The sequence below is a fragment of the Vollenhovia emeryi genome, unplaced genomic scaffold, assembly GCF_000949405.1.
Source record: "Vollenhovia emeryi isolate VEMERY1.0 unplaced genomic scaffold, V.emery_V1.0 DF939132.1, whole genome shotgun sequence".
NCBI classification, from domain to species: domain Eukaryota; kingdom Metazoa; phylum Arthropoda; class Insecta; order Hymenoptera; family Formicidae; genus Vollenhovia; species Vollenhovia emeryi.
In genome coordinates, this window is record NW_011967234.1 from 1,984,968 (window position 1) to 2,005,896 (window position 20,929).

The window sequence follows — 20,929 nt, forward strand, 5'->3', positions numbered from 1 at the left end:
CAACAGAACTGCTGGAACTGTTAAAAAATTTTCTTCCTTTCGAAAAATTTCTAAGTCCCGAAGGAAGAAAATTTTTTAACAGTTCCAGCAGTTCTGTTGAGAGTTCTGGGTAGCCTATCGTTCTATCGATTAGTTATATTACTATTCGCAATAATCCACCGATCAGTCGATTTTAATTTTTGGCTAAAACAACGAGGAAACCGTTGATCCACGTAATACACTGATTTTTGCTTCGGACGGACAAACTCATTTGTCGTTTGCCAATCGAAAACCCGCGTAAGCCAATTGTAAAGAAATATCAAACGTGCTGCACGAGTATTTTACTGTACTTGCATGTAGTTTTGTATCCGGTGAACGTAGAGAGGAGGCCGCGGTGCACTTCGCGCGGCGATTAAAGATTTACTGCACGCCGACAAGCTTTTCGGAATTCATGGCCTGTAAAGTCGAAGCGCCAAGATCTATGTGGCCGCGGCCGTGCTGCGCGACGTACCGCCGTTTCCCCTCGTTCCTGCTGAATCCGAAAAGAGAATTCAGCGAAGAAGAAGGGACCGACCGCTGGATCTGTCGCGGAAAGTATCAGACACGCTGCGTAACGCGTTTTGCACGCGGATAAATCTTGTTTCCCCGGCAGGTGCTGTCGCGTTCCATCGTGTTTCCCTGGAAGGTCGCGTTAAGTCGTTCGTCTTCATTCGTTCGCCGGCGACGTGAACCGCCATCCTCTTCGAGAAATTTACTGATTCTGTTGTAGCGCCAAGTGCACGATTGATTTCGCGGAATAAAAGAAGTGAAGCGTAAAATCGAAAGACGGAAAATGCGGAACTGTAACGATAAGATAAAACGAACGGAAGAAACGGAATCAGGTAAATAAAAGAAAGCATTTGGCCCTTATGGACTCATTGAACCTTACAAATCGTATAAATTTTTCGTTTATTGTACGCCTCCATACTTCATATTCCGAATATATCTTATTTTCTTATATCCAGATTTACTTGAATTAGATAATACAGAATATAGAAACACTGTTACATCTTTATTAATTATTATATAAATTATTATATTATGATATAAATTATTATTTATTATATTCAAAATTATTATTTATTTAATCTTATGAATTATAATGATTACACATATTATATGGTACTTATTAGTAATCACAAATGATAGATATTAATGCGTATTCTGATGCGTGAAAAAGATTTTTATCTTTCAACTTTTGAGAGTTTTTTTATAAAACAGAAAGCGCGATCTTTTGCTTCTACTTCTGTTCAGTAGAAAGAAAAAATTTATTTGTCAATTGCCAAGTGCTACATTAGGTTGAACTTTAATGGATGTTCGAAAACATGCATCCGCGAATTTCCACTCTGATACAACAAGGTTTACGTAAAATGTTCACTGGTTTAAAATAGTATTAACTACGTTGTGTAATAGTCTAATGTAATTCACAAACATCAGACGCCCTTTATGCCCAAAACTAGTCTTTGGGCACACAAAAACAAAAGTTAAATTAATTTAATTATTTTAAAATAAATTGGCGAAAAACGAAAGCATAAAACTCATATTTTATTTTTTAATTTATTTTTAGAAAATAAATTTTCAAACTAGGATGCAATTCTCTCTCGAGTCAAAATTAGACAAATAAAATTTTACAATTGCATTTTATTTTTGTAATTCACTTTTTTTATTGCCTTGTGTGTATTTCTTTTTCAATCTTGTATTTGATTTATCATCGCGATAGACAAAGGGCATGTTAATATTAAATGATTGAAAATGCAAGCACTTGTTCTTACCTTGGTATAAAGAAGCTCTCTCGAAATTCGGCGGAAATGATTGTTGAGTAGCCAATAAAGAAAAGGATTCCAGAAGCTGTTGGATAGAGCCAGCCACGTAGCTAAAAAGTCGAGAAACGGCGGCGGCTTGCTTCCGGTGCAAGCTGCAACGACTTCCTGAATCGTCCATGGCGTGACCATGACGATGAAACCTAAACTCATTGCAGCCATTGTTCGCGAGGCTGAAGTCGACAATCTTCTTTCGTGGGCGACAAGCTGAAATATATAAGACGTGTCTTTTCTATACGCTTCTTATTTTAATATATATTTTGCATGTATACATATATTTCGAATTATTCTGTATTTTTAATATCAGAATATAAAATTTTATGTAGAATTCTACCCTGGATTTTAACACAAATTATAAAAGTGAGCTAATAGTATCAGAATTATAGTGTTTTCATTTCGTTTAGATGACGGTTTAGATACAATTCCGCGATAAAGCAATTTTCTCTCAGAGATGACATTCGTGCAGTCATTGGGCTTAGCGATTCCATTGATCCGACTTCAATACATTGCGAACACTCACATACATGTAGATGTTATGTATATTCACATACACACACGGTTTTGCTAATAATAATAATGCAAGAAACGTTTTAAGTGGAAGCAAGGTATAACCTAATTCAAGATTCTCTTCTAAATGTTTTATACAATTTCGTCTAAAGAGAATTTCTTATCCACAGAATTGGAAGATGCTGTAACATTTTTAGTTTGATTATAATTTATGATACTATTAGCTTAAAACTCACTTTTATAATCTGTGCTAAGATTTAGGGTAGAATTGTACATAAAATTTTATATACTGATATCAAAAGTACAGAATAATTGGAAATATTTATACATACATGTACATCGAAATACGACGAATTATAAATCGGTTGGAGGGTTTAAATATGACTATATATCTCAGAATGTCAAGATGAGTAGGATATAACGAAGAAATTTATTTTTAATAAGGTACGGACATTTCATTCTTCATTAAGTATTCTTCTCAGAAGATGGAACTCATCTCCTTGATAACTCTTTCGACTGATGAATTTTTGAATAGAAAGTTGAGCTTAACGTCAGCTTGATTACTGTCGAGTTTCAGACTTTGGTGCTCATATTTAATTACAACGATCATACCGCGAACGATATTTGAATGAAAGATTAAACGAGGCTGTTTTTCTTTCTGTACATTAGGCCCGAAATGTCACAGAAAGCTTAACTTTTAAATTATACTTCCTAACATCTTTTAGTATCATTATGACCCTGCAATTATGTTCTTAAAGCTGAAATTTTATCCCATAAAGAAGTTTTAAGTACACGGGGTGCGTCTTTTACGATCACCTTTACGATCGACACCCCAAATCTATATCCCTGTCTTCCGATATTCGCTAACGCAATTGTTCGGAAGAGTAACGGCCGCACATTATCGATATTTCCTTAAAAGCCTGCTGATCCGTCTCAAGAACTTTCGTATTTCAATTACTTTTACGTTTCCCTAGATGATTACATTTTGCAGTCGAGTCAGATAAAGTTATTTTTTTTAAATAATACGTTGTATTAATTAGCGCCTTTCTGATACGAAATGAAAGTAGGTACATTTCCGTTCATTGTGAAACAAAATGACGTTCTCTGGGGAACAAAGGGAGAAAATTAGTTATCTTTGAAGAACGAGGGAACGACATTTACAATTGCATCTACAACAATAAGATGAGATTTTTGCAACTCGAAGTAACGTGTGACGCTTTCGTTGAGGAGTAAATCCCTCGCGCCGCTGTCTCGGGGCTATAATCTCGAAGGCAGACGTAATGTCAGAAAAGATTCGGACGAATGGCTCTTAACGCGCGAAAGGCTTGCCGACGCGTCTCAGTCGCGACTCGTCCTTTAGGCCGGCTTGACACGGTTACGAAAGTCACTAAGCGCTAAGCTCGTCAGCATCAAAGCCTCTCGTCGTGCGGCAGTAAAAGGATTACGAATCTACTCGTTTAGCTGGGTCCGCGTCCACTCCCTTCGCCCTCTCTTCTTTTTCCCTCCGTTCTCTATCGCGTCCTCTTCTACGCGGCATCTTCTATATGTAAGCTCTCTTCAAAAGTCTCGGGATTACAACGATAATGCTCGGACAGGTGTGAATCCTGTTGGTAGATGTAGAATTTCTTAAACACCCGGTAAAACAGATAAAAAAAAATACGTTTGATGCGATGATTTCGTACTCAATGAATAAAATAATATTACTGAATGTACATACAAGTTACTTTGACGCAAAAAGAGATAAATATTGTACGAATGGTATTCTTTAAGCAATATTCTCCAAGACTGAAAGGACTTTGTTTTATTCATTAATATTGTAGTTTATTATTTTCTTTTTTATCTCAAAGTTGGAATAGATTAGAATCGCGAGGCATACTCGGGAAAGGCGGGGAAGAAGAAGACAAGAATCTAGACGGAAATGCCGTCCGATCCATTAGCATATCATGCCGGTGCTAGCAACGGAAAGGCAAAGCGCGAGACAAACTATTCGGCCGAAGTATTAGCATTCCGGTTCGATTTATCGCCCCAACTTGAGCGGGCAGGAAATCCCGGTACTCTCTTTAACGTAGCATGTATCTCGTACGTGTGCCGTACCGCGACTATTCTTGCTGAGCTTATAACTCGTTAAACTTTCACTGTTACCACCGCTCTGTTATAATGCAATAGAACTTTCGCCCCCGATGGAATAAGAATCTTTACCTCGAGCTATCAAAACTCGGAATCGACTATTCAGCACGAATTGTGCAAATAAATGCAACTCTGTTAATATAATCCTACCTTCCCTATCACGGTATATGTATACGTATTTTAAGGAGATTTTCGAACTTCTCTTCTCACGGAATCTGTGATACAAGTTATGCAGAATAACTTTTAGAAGTCTCGTCTATGCCAAGTATTTATCCGAGAGATTTTTAGCCTTAAAATAAAACCATGAGTATCCCTCGATATTGTTTCACGGGAAGCACGGACCTTCAAAAATAGATTTGGTGCAATTAGAGATCTTGAGCCAACTTAAACGGATTAATTTATCTTTCACGGATAGGATACACAGAGCTACGAAGTACAATGTGCATTGCAGAGATCACGATAATAGATACCAACATTGTATAACATTTTTCCGCATTAAATATTTTTCCAATTCGTCACAGAACTATTTTATCGATCTATATTTCTCCATTATTTTTCTCACGTTATGCAGTTCAAATTTGTTTTTTATGAAGATTAGCATAGTTATATGCTGTACCGCTATACCTAAGCTGTACCATAGTTTCAGGTGAAAATTGAAAGACCTTTTGAATTCCGTGCGGTCAAGGAGAATAATCTGTCAAACAGACACAGAAAAATAACAATGCTTGCTGCGTTATAATTTATAAGATTACGAAGAACTGGTACAAACTGCAATATATTTATGATATTATATATTACAGACTTAATAACGTATAAATGATAAATTATGAAAAACGCTATGTGTGATTTTAGTGTCTTTTTTAAATTAGTATAATGTGTAAAATATATAAAGTATATATAAATATTATTTTACATTCTGAAATTATGCTTTAATTCTCTTTTCATATATGATGACGTAAGTGAGAAATTGCCTAATTATTTTATGATTCAGTACATGTTAATTTACATTGTTGTAGTATATAAAGAAAACACTTGTAAGAAAGCTAAAGTTACGTAGTCTTAAACAATTATAACGAAGTAAATAAGCTTTTAACACGGTTTATAATCCTAGAAATAATCGCATTATCTCAGGAGATGGCGCAACATAGTGTGCGGTGTTAAATTTATATATCTCTCCACATGCCATTCGCAGAATGCGCGCATTTACAACAATGCAGACATTGTTTCCATCGTAATTATGCAAGGTGTTACCATTTTGGAGCAATCTGCGTGATATGTGGATGTGCATTAAAGAGAGAAATTATATACATATCAAAGAGCTTGCATATTATTTATTTAAAAAAAAATCATTAAAAAATGATTTTTTAAAATATTTTAGAGTTATATTATAGCTCTTCATTTTATGAAGATATTAAATCGTGTATGAAACTACATGTTGTCCTGAATTCTGTGAATTATAAATCGTGTAATGTAAACTCTACGCATGAGGTAAGAGATTTCAGCATTAAAATAACGCATTATTTAACTATTTAACAAGAATCGGTAATCCATTTTTTAAACAATTATCTAATGAGCCTAAACTTCAAATAAGAATGATACGTGTGAAATAGTTTTACGTTTATTATACACTGATATTTGCGAATGTTCCAATTATAATCTAATTATCGAATATAGTATTTAGTTACGTATAGTTGGTGCGTCATATAGAATTTTCGGCCGCTAAACCGAGAACGTCCGCAGAGGAAATAATTACGCTCGATAATTAAATTCACGTTAATAGGGGTCGTATGTTTAATGAGTAACGTTCAATCCCTTCTTCAATGTGAAATAATGTTTCTACAACAGAGTACAAATTATTAACACATGTGCACTTAATCTTGCGCGAGTACTTTAGAAGTAGCAAACTTTACAAATGCACTGCTTGCCACTTTTCTCAACTTTCTTTTCTTTCTCTCAGTGCGCCGTTATAATAAGAATTTTTTCACCTCGGGTGAATACATATATTTTTGGTAAAAATAAAATTTTGATTAAATAATTTTGAGAATAACGACAAAGAAGTTTAATTTTAAAGACGTTTTATTTATTACAAAGATGGTGAATATAGTATCTGAAAATATTTTTATTAGGAATATATTGCTGTTCAATCTTGTGAACAGTTTGCCTCTATATTAAGTTTATTTATGCGATATCACCGTCATGGAATATTTTCCGATGTCGGGGAAATGAGCGTTTCCATTGAAGTCCTTTCCACAAAGTTTCGAATAAATATTCGCGCCGGCGAAACTTACGAGGCACTTTCGCGTAAATTGCGCTTAAATTACGAGTAAACGACGTGGATCAGGGTGCGAGTGGGTGGAACTAATAAAGGACTCTGGCACACTTGTTCCTTCTTTTCGTTGCTCTGTTGTGATGAAGGTAAACTGATGGTGGTTCGTACGCGCGCCGTTCTTATCGTCCTATAGAATCACTAGTTACGCATGAACTCTCGCTGCCGAGGGTCTCTCTCTCTCTCTCTCTCTCTGAACGCGCAAGAAAAATAAATAAAATCTCATAAACGCCGCTTCAAAAGACATTATTTCTGTTGGTTAAGCGCACGCCGCCTCTCGGAAAAAGGATTTTAAGTGGAAAATGCTTCTCCACCGCGAATATAGGTACTGGTACCTTGACGTAAGAATTATAACATCTTCCGCAAGTGCAATCTCCTTGCAAAAATCTATTTTGTCCACACTGCAGGAAACACGTGTCATAATCTGTAAGAGGAACTTTTGGTATTTTCCATTTACTTTCTGTGTAAAACTGGAAATCGCATTACATTTTATCGCTGAAATGCTCTGCTGCGAGAAACATCTAATCTGTTAAGTGATTTTTTCAATCGAATCACGCTTCTTAAAATAGTATGTGATCAACGCGAATAAATATTGAAAGCACAAACATAAGTATTAATTTTTAACTAATTCATAAGTTTCGGTATTTTTTCGAGGAGAAATTCAGGTTGCCACGAACGACATAACACATTCAATCGAATTGTACCCGCATTTGAGATTTCTGTATTATGCGAAACGATTTTCTTCCGGTACATTAAAATACATCCCAATGCGTCTCGCATCGATAATACTTATATTCATAGATTCTCCCCTATGGAAGAAATTTCTTTTATCTACTCCACGAGATAAATTGTGTATTTGCTTAGAATATATAGCATATCTATTCAACAAAACGCGAAAAGAAAAGAATCCTTCTTTAATTTTTTTTACTAATAGCGAACAGTTATAAACGAATTCAAGTATGTGCAATTTAATAACGATTGATTAAAAGATATTCTAATTAGATATAAAGAATATAGAAATATAAGAAATAAAGATATAAAGAAATTCGATATTCTAATTAGATATAAGGAACTTAAAACTTGCTAAATAATTTCAGTAACTTATTTGCACCTTTCGTTTTAAAAACCATACCCTTGATTAAGCCGCTTTCGGAATATAATGTATAGTAGGGAATGAGGAGGATAAATGTGTGTACCTTATTTAAAATATCATATACCGTGGTAAAACGCGAATAAAATAAAATTAATAAAAGTGAAGCACACTAATGAACGGGGTATCGATGTAGACGACGAGAAAGGGCAAAGGCGGAAAATCATCGGGATGATCCGCAACGCGGAAATCCACGAATTCAATCTGAAGTCTCGAACCCATTCGATTCCTCATCTGACTCGTTCCACTTCGTTATCTCGCGATAAGTAGGAGCAAGATGAGGTACGAGAAGAACGAGTAAAATAGGATGAAGAAATTGAAGGCGGTTTTAGAACCCTTCGAATGCTCGGTGACCGTATAATATTCTTGTGAATTTCAAGTGACCTGTTAGACTTGACATCGTGGCCTGGACGTTATCCAACGTAGCGTTTTAATTCCTCGCGGGTTTTTTTTTTAAATCAGTTCATAGATTGATTACTGATAATAATCGTTTAAATCTCTAATTTTACTTAAATGCCAAACTTTTAATTCTAAAGAGACAATTTTCTTATATATAAGCTCATTGGAACAATTTCGGGTATGTCGTAATCTGCGTAATTATTCTATTATTGCACTAAAAGCTACTTTATCTATTTTCGTCATCGGGCAGTGTGATGCGCGTTACTCTAATGGTTCTCTTTAACGCTCAGTCAAACAGTAATTTCTCCAAAAGTGTACCTTTTTATTACGGCAAAATGGCCATTGAGACTATTGGACTGTCGCTTTTGATGTACAGTCTCGATATCGATCGTACATGTCCTCGGCTTTGCACTCAGCTATAGTGCCCCGTGATGATTCGATTTTGATTGAAGTAAGTGGTCACTTCTCTTGTTGCAGAGCTTAGAAGAGGTGTAGGAAAAATTTATAGAATAATAGTAATTTTCGTAAAATTTTTTCTTCATAACATACATATATGATTTTTTAATATGGCTTTAATATATAATAAATGTGTATTAAAAATACACGACTGAATTAACATTTACGTGGTAAATTATTTATAGATCGTAACAAACTTTCCTATATTTTTTATTCCTCTGTTCTTTCCGAAAGTCTTACTAAACGAGAAGTTTTAAGAACCACTTCCCCAATAAGACGGTAGATTAACTTGTTCCTCCTAACTATAGTTCCTTCTCGGTTTAGTCCGCAGCCTATCATCGGCGAAATTTTGTTCTTTCGTAGCTGTGCATCCCGAGGGAACTGTGGTAGGTTGGTTTGAGAATTGGACGATTTCGTCTAGGTCTAGGACAATAACGTCTAGGATATAAGAACTCCGCATATAAAAAAGTCGTAACGGTACAGGGAGTTATCGGAGAATGTTATTGCTATAAAAGTAGAAACAGGTATAGCGAACGCGAGGCATGTAATAATTTCATTATAATATGTGAAGAATATACTGAGCGATGTAAATCATTTCGCTCGTCAGAGCAGGTCTCGGTTTTTAAACTTAGACGTGTGCCTAATGGTGGAAAAATTTATATGGTATTGTGTCAGTTCGTATATTAGTAGAGGAAAGTCCCTTATTATAAAATAAGCTCCTAATATAAATAGCAGGGTTTTTGCTAAATTCTAGAGATCATCTATTGGTTTCATCGTGAATTTATTGCCCATGGAGTGAAATTCGTTTAGTGGAAAATTCATTGTTAGATCGTGTAATCGTTGTGAATAAAGATTTGTGATTAAATTTGGATGTTGAAAACCAACAATCTCATGTTAGAAACCTATCTCATGATAGGAAACTTTTATCTATATTATTTATCTTGATGTGATAAAATCATTATTGTACTCATTAAACCCGACTAATCTGCTGATTAATTACATGCATTTGTCTCGGTGCTTGTTGACGAACTCAGATATAACGGCCTTCGTTTTTGTCCCTCTCGAATAAGTGGGCTATTGTTCTCCTTTTCTTTCTTTCATCCAGAAAATCTCTCACACGTCGACGGAGAATACCTTTAGAAGACATTGCCGCATCCATTGACCTACATCGAGATCGCGTATCGTAAAAAACAAAGACAGATGATATAGGCGCGGCCGAATGGCAAGTTTACTTACAAATAAGGCAGCACTCATTATATTTTTCTTTAATTATAACGACCATTGCACAGTTATTGGTTTTTTTAAACAGAATGGATTATAATTTTTTTATATGCTCTATCAATCGATCAAAATGATACCAATTGCAGAAAAGAATAATAGAATGAACCTACGCGATCTAACGATGCAATGGTATAAGGAACTTGATTCTAAAAGTTTAAACAGTGCTAAAAAGTTGTTGCCATGAGAGAAGTGGGTGACGGGGATGTTTCACGCAAAATAAAACAAAACGTAATAGAGAACAAATTCTATATCATCTTAATGAAGATTAACTCGCGTAGGCGAGTATGAAATTTAAGCATAAAAGAACATTCGAGTTATTACTTAAAAATTCTAAACAAGGAACACTAATTTTATATAAAAATTTGTAAATTTGCAAATAAATTGTTCTTTGTTCTAAAATTCATGCTCCATAATAATTTAAAACTTTATTACTCACAGCCTGGAGAAAAATATTCATTTAGTCAAGATATTCTTTGGCACACGTGGTTTATGTTCATTGCGTCGTAACAAATACATATACCTATGCACGCCAATGAAAATACCGTTAACTTTATGCTGTGTCTTACAAATGCAACACATTCTTCTTTTGACATTATTGTGGTAACTGTGCTATAATAAACTAAAATAAACTCTAGAAATATTATGAACAAAGAAAAAAGTGGACTTGCGCTGCTTGATATACAACATGCAGTACATGAGAAACATGTCTGGTATAATGTCTCTTTACCTTTTTACATTTCTTTCTCTCTTTATAACTCTTTATACTTTGTAATCCGCGCGACGCGAGATGCAGTAGTTTAAGCGTTCTAAATTGCACTAGGAAGTCTGGATGCCGCGTAGTTTACAACTTAAACAGTTGCAATAATTTGTTTGAAGGACGAAAATCATTTATCCCGGTTGGCAATCGGTAATTTCGGGACATTAATATCGCACGTCGGAGTAATCGATTCGAGCGATTCATTGATATCGTAAACTCGCACGCTGCCGACAACGGTCGACGGACGTTGACCATGACATAAAGCATGAACGCCGCCCACGGGAAGTGGTTTCTGACCGTCGAGACTCGTCGTTGGGGGCCGGGGAGAGAAAGATTCCTACCCGCCCTCGGCCTGTAATTCCCCGTTCTGCCATCATGCTCGCGCACTTAACCCATTTTGTCTCGAGATCTTGCCTACCCGGAAAATACGGGCCGGCAACGGGAACGAGGGATGCATAACGATCCGCGAATTCCCGACCGATTACGAGCCGTTTTGCGATGGAGAACGGAAGCGGACACACGCTTTAATGTGTGTTGTAATGCACGCGCGGAGGGTCGAGACGAGCTTTCAGTCGAGAGTCGCGTTTTTGCAGTCTCGCGGTATTCCTATTTGAATGCGTCCGAATTGGTCTAAATCGCGAATCGCACTTTGTTACAATGAAACGTTACACGGGCCAGAAACCTATTGATATACAACCAGCGTGAGCTATTAGTCCGCGTGTAGGGGAAATGGTTTAGAGGAAGAAATGGGTAGAATATCTTGGTGATGGCATAGCAGAAATAGCACACGGTGCAACAGCTTCAGGGACCGTCACTTGAACTGGGTTAATGATCGCAGCGAGATGATTTATAATGATTAAGCCGTTGCGCGTTCACGGTACTAGAGAGTAATTTTTCAATGCTTCAACGACAGTAGATTAGGTAAAGCAATAATTCCTAATATCGGTTTTTTTTAGTTTGCTTTAAAATGTTAAAATCCCTAAAGACGTGACCCAAATTGCAGGAAAATGATGGCGGAGTGAGTCAGCACCGCCACTTTTCCGACAGGTCGTTTGATGAATTTAGAATCGATTTTTCATAGAACGAATCTCTGTTCGGAAGCCATTATTTGTAATCTTTCAATATTTCACGCAGGATTATAGCTATTATTATAATATGTGATAGCAATATAAAGTTGTAGTTAAAAATAAATTACAGAGATTTTGCATTCCTTTAAAACTCTAAATCTTTAAAGGCTTATCAACTGCTCTCGATTAAATGGTACACAAAGTAGATTGACTCTTAAGATTAAAGATAAAACGCACCGTTTATCAGGAAGAAACGGCACGAGTTTCTTTAGGGACTTTCTCCCAGGTTCTGATTGACTTAATCGGCGCGCCTTTAATTTTCTCGATTTACTCAGGTCTTAAACGCTCGACTTCTCAACAGAGCTCTAGAGAATCGGTGAGACGACTTACGATGTCGAAACTGGAATCTAGAGTCTAGCTACCTATAGATGGAATTAAAGTAGGATTATTGGATCCGAAGTTAGTTTAGTAGAGATTTCGAAGGCTTCTTACCAGCGCAAAATAAAAATTATCTTGATTTAGGACTCTTGAAAAAATGTTCATTTTGTTTTTGATGATTATATACATATATAATTAGATAGATAGATGGATGGAAATTTATCTTAATAATAAATTTATCATTAATTTGATTACATTTACAAAATATTGTATATGAAAGCATCACTTAAACGTAATTAAATTAATAAGTTTATTATTAAAATAAAGTTTCACTTAATACTTCTTTTCGTAGCCTCAGGGATATAAGTATCAGATTTTAAGTTTTGTTCTGGCAGAAAAAAAAGACATTGGAGAAAATAATTTCGCTACACAGGGAAGATCTTTATTTTTTTTTTTCTTATTGATGGTGCGAGATTACTAAATACGAACGGCAGAACACGGCGCGGAAAAAAGAGATGAAATAAGCAAGTGCACCCAGTAGGAACAAGGTCGGAACTCTCTGGCCTCTTCGCAGGATGGTCCTGGCTAATGTCAAGATAAATGCGATTTCCTGGGATGGGAAACACGGAGCAGGGGTAACGCGGGGGCGAAAGAAGAAAAATATTGTTTGCCGCGAAAACTGGGGCGCACATCCTGAAGAAGGGCGTTGGTAGTGGTTTGACCACGAAGGCGTCACGCGGGGGTTGAGGTGGAAAAAGCCAAAAGCGCGCGTCGGCTCTCGTGCCGGAGTAGCTTGCCAAAATTTCCAAGGCGTAAGATTCGTTTTTAGAGCGGAATTAAGCGGAGGAAGCTTTTAGAATAGGGTTACTTAAATCGGGTCACAAGAATTCTTGCCTCAATGGAAAAACGCCGCAAAGTTGATAACATACGATCCGTCTCTCAATGTATTTTCAGCAGCAGATGTTATTATTTATTCACAAAGATATGTTTTCCTGTTTCTTCCATCGGAAGAAATATTACTTTGCGTTTGTTTATCTGCTGTTTCTTCGCAAAAGTACCTATGAAATATTTAATAAAAATCTTAAAGGAATTCTCGTGAGCGAGCGTACCTTCCATTAGTGCAATCTTCTTTAAAATCCGAGTTCTATAATTCTAGCAGAGAAAATTGATACTCTTCAGAGTATTTTATGCTTATTTACACGAAATTAAAAGTTGGAAGTATTAATTAACATTTATTATATTGCAATCTTCAAACTTTTTAATGCCTTGATCAGCTATGAAGCATTTTCGCCGCAGCTAGCTGTATCAAGTGCAAATTTAAAAAAGTATATAAATGCAAGCAACCTGACTGTTATCACTTTTCAACGCTGCCGAACAATTATTCTCAAAATATTCACGATTGCTCGTTTATTGAGCACCAGTCTCCCCTTGAATACACGGCGATTCTCTGAATTCCATTTATTCAGAGGACCTTGCCAGTTCGTGTTTGCATTCTACTAGGTATTGTTGAGCTTTCGCGACTATTTTCCGGGATTGGTAGATCGGCGGATAGAGCTAGTGTTGCCGTCGCGATCGCTCAATGTCTAGCGCATAGCTTTAGGCCAACGAGAACGACCTCAGGAGCTCGTTATCGTGGATGAATTCAATGCATCGCAGACGACAGCGAGCGACAGCGAATTCAAGCGACGCTGGCTTAGCCGCGTTCGGACCATCCATCTTGCTTCGGATGGTTGTCCTCCCGGTAATGCCGAAGATACCGATCCAAGGAGGCACCGAAGCGGGGTCTATCGGCGGAAGTTACGCGTCTTTCCACGGATATCGGTTGGTTCACGGTCATTTCTCCTACTAACAATCCAATCATTGCAAATTGGATACATTGATCCGTTGCGTACTCGAATTTTTTTAGATAAAGCATGGTAGCAAATAAAATAAAATAGAGTTAAATTCAATAGATGCGATCACGACAAGTTTCCATATCACTGGAAATGCTGCTAGTAAAAATAGGGTAATGCGTTTTTGTGGAATACAGTCTACCATGCATTTTCACAATTAATTGGGTAGATAAGAAAACCTTATTATCTTATTAAGCACTTTGCAGATAATACTTTCAAGTTTATAGAGTTATATTATTCTTCGTGTAGATAAAGTTTCTCATGTAGATACACTTGTAATAACAGGTGTTAATAATATTCTACGTAATCGATTTTTTTTATTACGATATATAGAGCATCTATTAAAAATATTATTTTGCCATTAATATATCTCGTTTCCATTTTGAAATAAATAATTGATTACGTAGACAAGCCATTGATATTAATTGGATATAACTTAAAATATCTGATTTTCATTAGTGTTATAATTGTTTTAATTAGTCTGTACATTTTATTTGAACGTTCTAAATCTCCAACATTAGGAGCATTTTCACACTATGTCCCCACGATATTCCCGCACCGCCTTTGGCAATAGCCTCTGTGTGACCTCGAAACGAATGTATTTGGCGTCTCTGCTTTAAGAGATATATCGGTGGCAGGATTAGTCGATTTTTCCTCATGCCAACTGTCCTCGAATTTGTGTTCATTCGTTGCGAGATGCCTCCATGTGAATCTTCCGCGTTTCAACAAATTTTAACAGATTTAGAAACTAGTTTACGAGTTGCTGCCCTTTCACGAGAATGCACTTGGGAATCTTACGTAAACTCTTGCATAAAGTTCTTCGGTATATCTGCTTGCAAGCTTTATAATTTCATTGCGTAATTTACTGGAGAACGTGAACTTGACGCGAACAGCGAGTCAGCGCGTAAAACATAAAGTTTCAAACGTGTGTGCCTGCTAAAGGTTACCCTGAATTATCTGTCTTCAACAGCCATACATAGATGCAAACACGTACACACACATAGCAGCCGACTTAGTATCGGTGTTGACACAAACGCCAACTAAATTTTAAACCTGGTAATTCTGTTATACCTTGTAAACAAAGCTGTTGCTTAAAGAAAGAAAAGCCAAGATTGCATTTGTGTGATATTCTTTTTAACTGTTACTAACGTAAAAGGCAACAAGCAATATTTAATTTGCAGAATGTCAGTTTTGCGATTCACGCTACGCAACACACTTTGTACACACTGAATCATTCGTGGATATAATGTTCTTTTACGTTTGAGGTTGTTAATTATCAGCAAACGAATTGCTTGTCAATTTGAATTTCATTTACAAAGGGAATAAACTTGACTTACCCTTTCTATATGGCCGCCACTAACGACCTCCGGCGTGTTAACACAGACTACTCTTTTCAAGCGTAGTTTGTTAACGTGAAAGGCCGAGCCGTAGCAGTACATCAGCACCATCGTCGTCGGGAAATAAAAACAGCAACACGCCAGGATCCTGAAAAAGGAGATACGATAAAGAGCATTTTCCGGTCCAGAAAAGCAGTAATTAGCGCGTCATGCGAGGGGGGAATATAAAGTGGCGCGGCGAAGATGATATCATGCGAACGCAATAAAATTATATTTGCACAAGCAGATTGCACGAAATCTGATGATACGTGTGCAAAGTTTATTGGTATGTACAGCACGATAAAAACAGTTACACAACGCATCCGTTTCAACTTCCTCTACTATAAATTAACGTAATTAATAATACTTTGTAATCTACTTGGTGTCGGTTGACTCCCGAGTGCATTTAAATTATCTGTACAGGTTCTTTTTTATTCGATTTCCATAGCAACGTGTACAAAAGTCGTGATACAAGTGGGTAATTCTGTTTGAACAAATGTGGCGAGATAGTTTCTAAACTACCAACCCGATAGAAACGTTACGATAGTTCGAAAAGACGGTTTTCCGTATTTAGCACCGGTTTAGATCAGACTTTAAACGCACCGGAAGGGAACATTAACGTAGATATATCGCTATCTTTCACGGTTGATCGCCTCGGTCGTTCCCCGGAGGCGATCGACCGCGCGACGGCGTTCTCCACATTAAATTGTAATTGTCCACGATTGGTCACCGGCATGGTGAACAAATGCGGCACGAGCAAGATCGTGAAATGTCAGGCTTATCACTGGCGATACCTAAGGGACGCTCTAGCGAAGAAGGGATCGCAGGCAAGGAGACCAGACCCGTTGAAGTAGTAACCGCCTCTGGGGAGTACTAGAACCCCGAAAATTGCCACGCTCGCTATCCAAGTGGTCGACATCACTGCCACGCAGCCCTGCCGCATGTAATACTGTGTCAACATAGACAGAAAACGATCACTCTTTCTCACCAATACGCCGTGCTCATTTTATAGATATGGTGTACGTGTGTATGCATATGTGTATTTGCCTCTGTATTTCTATCGGCCAGTACCGGGGCTTGTTTGCACATATTCCACATTTCGTAGCGTAGTATATCACGCGTCGTTTACTCAAACGATTACCATGTACTGTTTTTTTTTTATTGGAAATCTCAGGATGCTATTGCAAATATCCAAATGGACATATGTTTGTTCGAAATATCTAATATTAATATGGGATAAACAAAGTCTGCGATGTACATTTGTCGAACGTATCGATGCATATAATTTTTGAAACAATGATCAAAGAAAATGTACGCAAATAGCCTTGAATTGAATATAAATATATTACATTGTAAATATTAAAGTAAAATGTGAAGAGAAAATTCGCCGTTTCTGAAAAATATGTGTATCTTAAATTAAATGCATTTTGAAAATTTGCATATTTTATAACAATATCTAATCGAATTTATTCTATAAAAGTGAAAAAATTCATAAGAGATTTATTTTTGAGAGTACAAATAAAATCATAAGCATTAAATTTGTACAGTATTTCTGATCAGAATGAAACAATTTTACATATGTTAAAAGTTACCTTTTGAAAACATCGATTACGATCGATTATATTTTTAAGCGCATTGCATCCTTTAGTAAAGTCATTGAACCTTTATCTGATCAAATCTCCAAGCAAATAAAGAAAGTTCCACGGACGAGTTTTATCGATGGCACACTTTTACGGCACAAACCCGGTATGTTAAGTACCCTCGAGATTAACCTCGTTCTGATCCTAGAAAACGATCAATGGAATGACACTCGACCTTACTGTTCCCCAAGTAGTAAGGATCGACGCTTGTGACGACATATCTTTTTCCCTTATTACGGATGTGATACGTTAAAAAAATTATTCAAAAGTACAAAAATATATTAAAATACATTGAAATATCACAAATTAATTATTTTGATAAAAATATTATATAGAAATATCAAAATATTTGTGATTATAGATATTTAAAATAAACCACTTTTCTTGCGTTTTCTTGTTTCTTCCTCATTTAATAAATACAAGATAGCGCCATGAAGTATGCAAATTTAATATGCAAATATACATAATTTAAGACATCGAGAACAGGCAAACTTTATGGTTTGCTCTTTGAGTTTTCTCTTCTTTATGTTTAACTTTAAAATTTACTATTCATCAGTACGTAAAAGCTTTCATCTGTTCTTGTATGTATATATGTCGAGAACAAACAAATTTTTATCCCTAAAACAATTAAATGTTTTAAATGTCACTTAAATTATACACTAAAATTACTGGGTGATATATATTATATCACAAAAAGAAATTTACAATGGATTGTGACTATGTGAAAATCACAGTAACAGTGATGATATTTAAAGAAACATTAAAAGTGCATAAATACTGGAACCGTGGATATGAACGTCTTCCTGAATTTTACGAGACGCATAGAAGTTACGAGATTCATTCTCGAGTTGAGAATCCCTGAAAATATTATCGAAGATATTATCGACGTAAATGGTGTACGGGCTGATATTCGCCGCGCATTGTGAACATCAGAAACAAAGGACTAAAGACCAAGTTGCTACGAACTTTGAACTAAATACGGGCTGTATACGGCTGAATATTGCACCAAATATGAGTAAAGCTGATATAACACGGGCCAGTATCTACGAAGTGATATAGTATGATAAGAGCGAATGTGAAATCGAAATCGAGAAGCAACAGCCTCTATCGATCCGAAGTAAAAAGAGGCAGAGCCGAGGTCTGCCAGAATTCGACGAGCGGCCAGACGTTCGATAGGCGGAAAATTACGGAATGAATGGAAGACACGACTCAGCGATTCGTCGGACGTCTTTCTTTTACCCTCTGATTTTTATACGTCATTCTTTCTGACTCATTTTAGCGATTATGCAAATAACAATTCTATTATTCCATTCTCCATCGTGCGATCACGTTAAACGGTCCATGAAGAGAAAAACAAATGAAGATATAATATCATCAACATATTGATTATTTAGGACAAAAAATGCATTCTGTTCTTGTAAATTATCGATAACATAATACAGCAGCAACGTATTCGCGATAAATTAGTTACAAATCTAAATCTTTAATTAACAAATCCTTAAATATTTTATACATATATAATAATTGAGACTTAAAAGAATGATGGAACTTTATAATAAACGCGAAGATAAAAATCGTGTAGAATAGTAGAAAAATGTCTATAAATAAAAATTATTATCTAATAGATTACAACGATATTAAGATAAAATGTAAGAGAGTGGCCGAAACTGAACGAATTGCACATGTTCTGAAACAAAAGGAGAATTATAAGAATGGCGGGAGATATATCGAAAGGTAAGCCAAAAAGTTCGATGTGGGTAGCGCTAGAAAACCGCATTCTTTGAAGTCAGTAAGTCTGTCGGTGGTAGGTATAGGACGGTTCACAATTATCTTGCATTTCTTCTTACTTTTGCATACATATAAGTAAATAATTTTTTCTCTTGACCTTTTTTTTGCTCTTTTAAACGAAAAGATCTTAATCGCGATTGATTTTTTCATCTGGATTAAAATTGTGCCAACTTTTTCTTCGTTATTCGAAAATCAGAGGTACGGATATTTTTGAATCGCTCTGTACTTGTCTTCACTACACGTAAATTTCGTCCTGGCTATGCAATTCATTGCTACGGCCGCGGGAATAGAAGGATACGTGGTAGGCGAATGAGAAGCCGCGATGGCACTTTGCATTCTGATGCGCTTTTAAATCTCCTCCCAAATTCATTTTGGCGGTTACGCCAAAATAAACCGATGCGCGTTCGAGCTTCGACAAACGGTAGTGTGAAACCATAGGCATTTTATGGATCCCAGGCAAGGGTCCTAATATCGCTCGTGAACTTTGCAGTTACTACGGCGCAAAAGTTAAGTACCTTTAAAGCGCCCAATCGCTTCTGTTGCTGATGTTCGTGGAAGGTGATGCAAAATTACGGGATTATATTAACCTGCGGCAATCGACAGGCCGGAATTTCAGAAGTAATTTAATTAATTAAGAGCTTGCCGACGCACTCAAACAAGTTAGTTTCGACGAGCTTTATTTTTATAAATAAGTATAAATTATATCACATGAAATATATTCAACCCGCAGTTCTCAATGACTTTTAGCATATTCTCTTTCAGTTTTTATTTTTTACTTTAATAAAAATTTAAAAGAGAGCTAGGAGAGAAATATGCTTGGGATATACATATAGATGCCGTGGTTTTTAGTTATAAAGAAGAATAAAGGAGATATACAATATTCCAGTTATAAAAGCAGCGCGGGTGTGTACGCTTATTTGATTTTCACACTCTTTCGTTATGCTAACAAAACAGAAATGATCGCTATTATTTTTATTTCATCGCTGAGTTGCGTGAGATATCCTTGATTCCAAAGAGACTAAGAGATTACTTTTTGAAATGAAATTCCTACTGTCTATTCTGTTAAGCTTCCAATCTTTTTTAATATTCATTGCAATTGCTCGCGCGCACACGTGTATATGTGTGTGTGTATGTGTGTGTTTTAAAACTATGTACTATATAATACGTAAAAAATTGAGAAAGATATTTTATGAACATAATGTCGTAATATTGATATTTTAACTGTGCCGATATTAAACATCTAAAAGCAGTGTATAACAAGAAATATCTTTAGCTTTTAAACTCACATGATTACGAACGATAAACGATATCGGATTGTCATATCTTATGAATAAAGTGATTGTAACATGTAACGAGAAAAACTTTCATTCTTCAGATTCATGAATATCGTCAAAGATTCTCATATTATATTCATGAACGAAATGATCGTATCAATAGCCGATTTGCGATGGATTCTATTTTCTTATAAATTCAAACGAATTGAAACAAATTTCGCTAATAAGTACCTGTCATTTTTATTGAGCAACGGTTATTTTAACCTGAAACGACAATTGTCTATAATCAATCAATTCGATCGTTCACTTTATATTGTGTTTAACAAGAACAAATTTGCTGTCGATAGATCGAATAAATCGAGAGAATTGTCGGGAGAATGAATCTCTGCAGACAGAAGAAATGTTTGAAACGTTTGACATCGATTGGTAGGAAATTCCGTTTGAAACACTCACAAAAGAATCGTGTTCATTTCTACTGCAGTAGAAATTCGAAAATGATGATCATAAAGGAAATTGTTTACGTATTCAGACTCAATTAATTGAAATTAAACGTATTCTTTATCCAAAAGAATCACATGTTTAACAGAAACGAATATATCATATCTTTTTAAACATTCATAACTTATTTTAAAAGAAAAATAGGAAAAGATAAATCGCTGATGTGCACAGTGTA

At 36.0% G+C, this 20,929-nt stretch overlaps 1 protein-coding gene across 4 annotated transcripts in view; it reads right to left on the reverse strand.

The window, feature by feature from the left end:
- LOC105568030 (trace amine-associated receptor 9) overlaps positions 1-20,929 on the reverse strand; it is a 61,434-nt gene that overhangs the window by 4,844 nt on the left and 35,661 nt on the right. For all 4 annotated transcript variants that reach the window (XM_012023383.1, XM_012023382.1, XM_012023385.1 and 1 more), the window contains exons 7-9: positions 16,349-16,503; positions 15,516-15,663; positions 1,791-2,045 (exon numbers count right to left, since the gene is read on the reverse strand). In XM_012023383.1, coding sequence (XP_011878773.1) covers positions 1,791-2,045; positions 15,516-15,663; positions 16,349-16,503 — 558 coding nt within the window. The remainder of the gene's footprint in view (positions 1-1,790; positions 2,046-15,515; positions 15,664-16,348; positions 16,504-20,929) is intronic.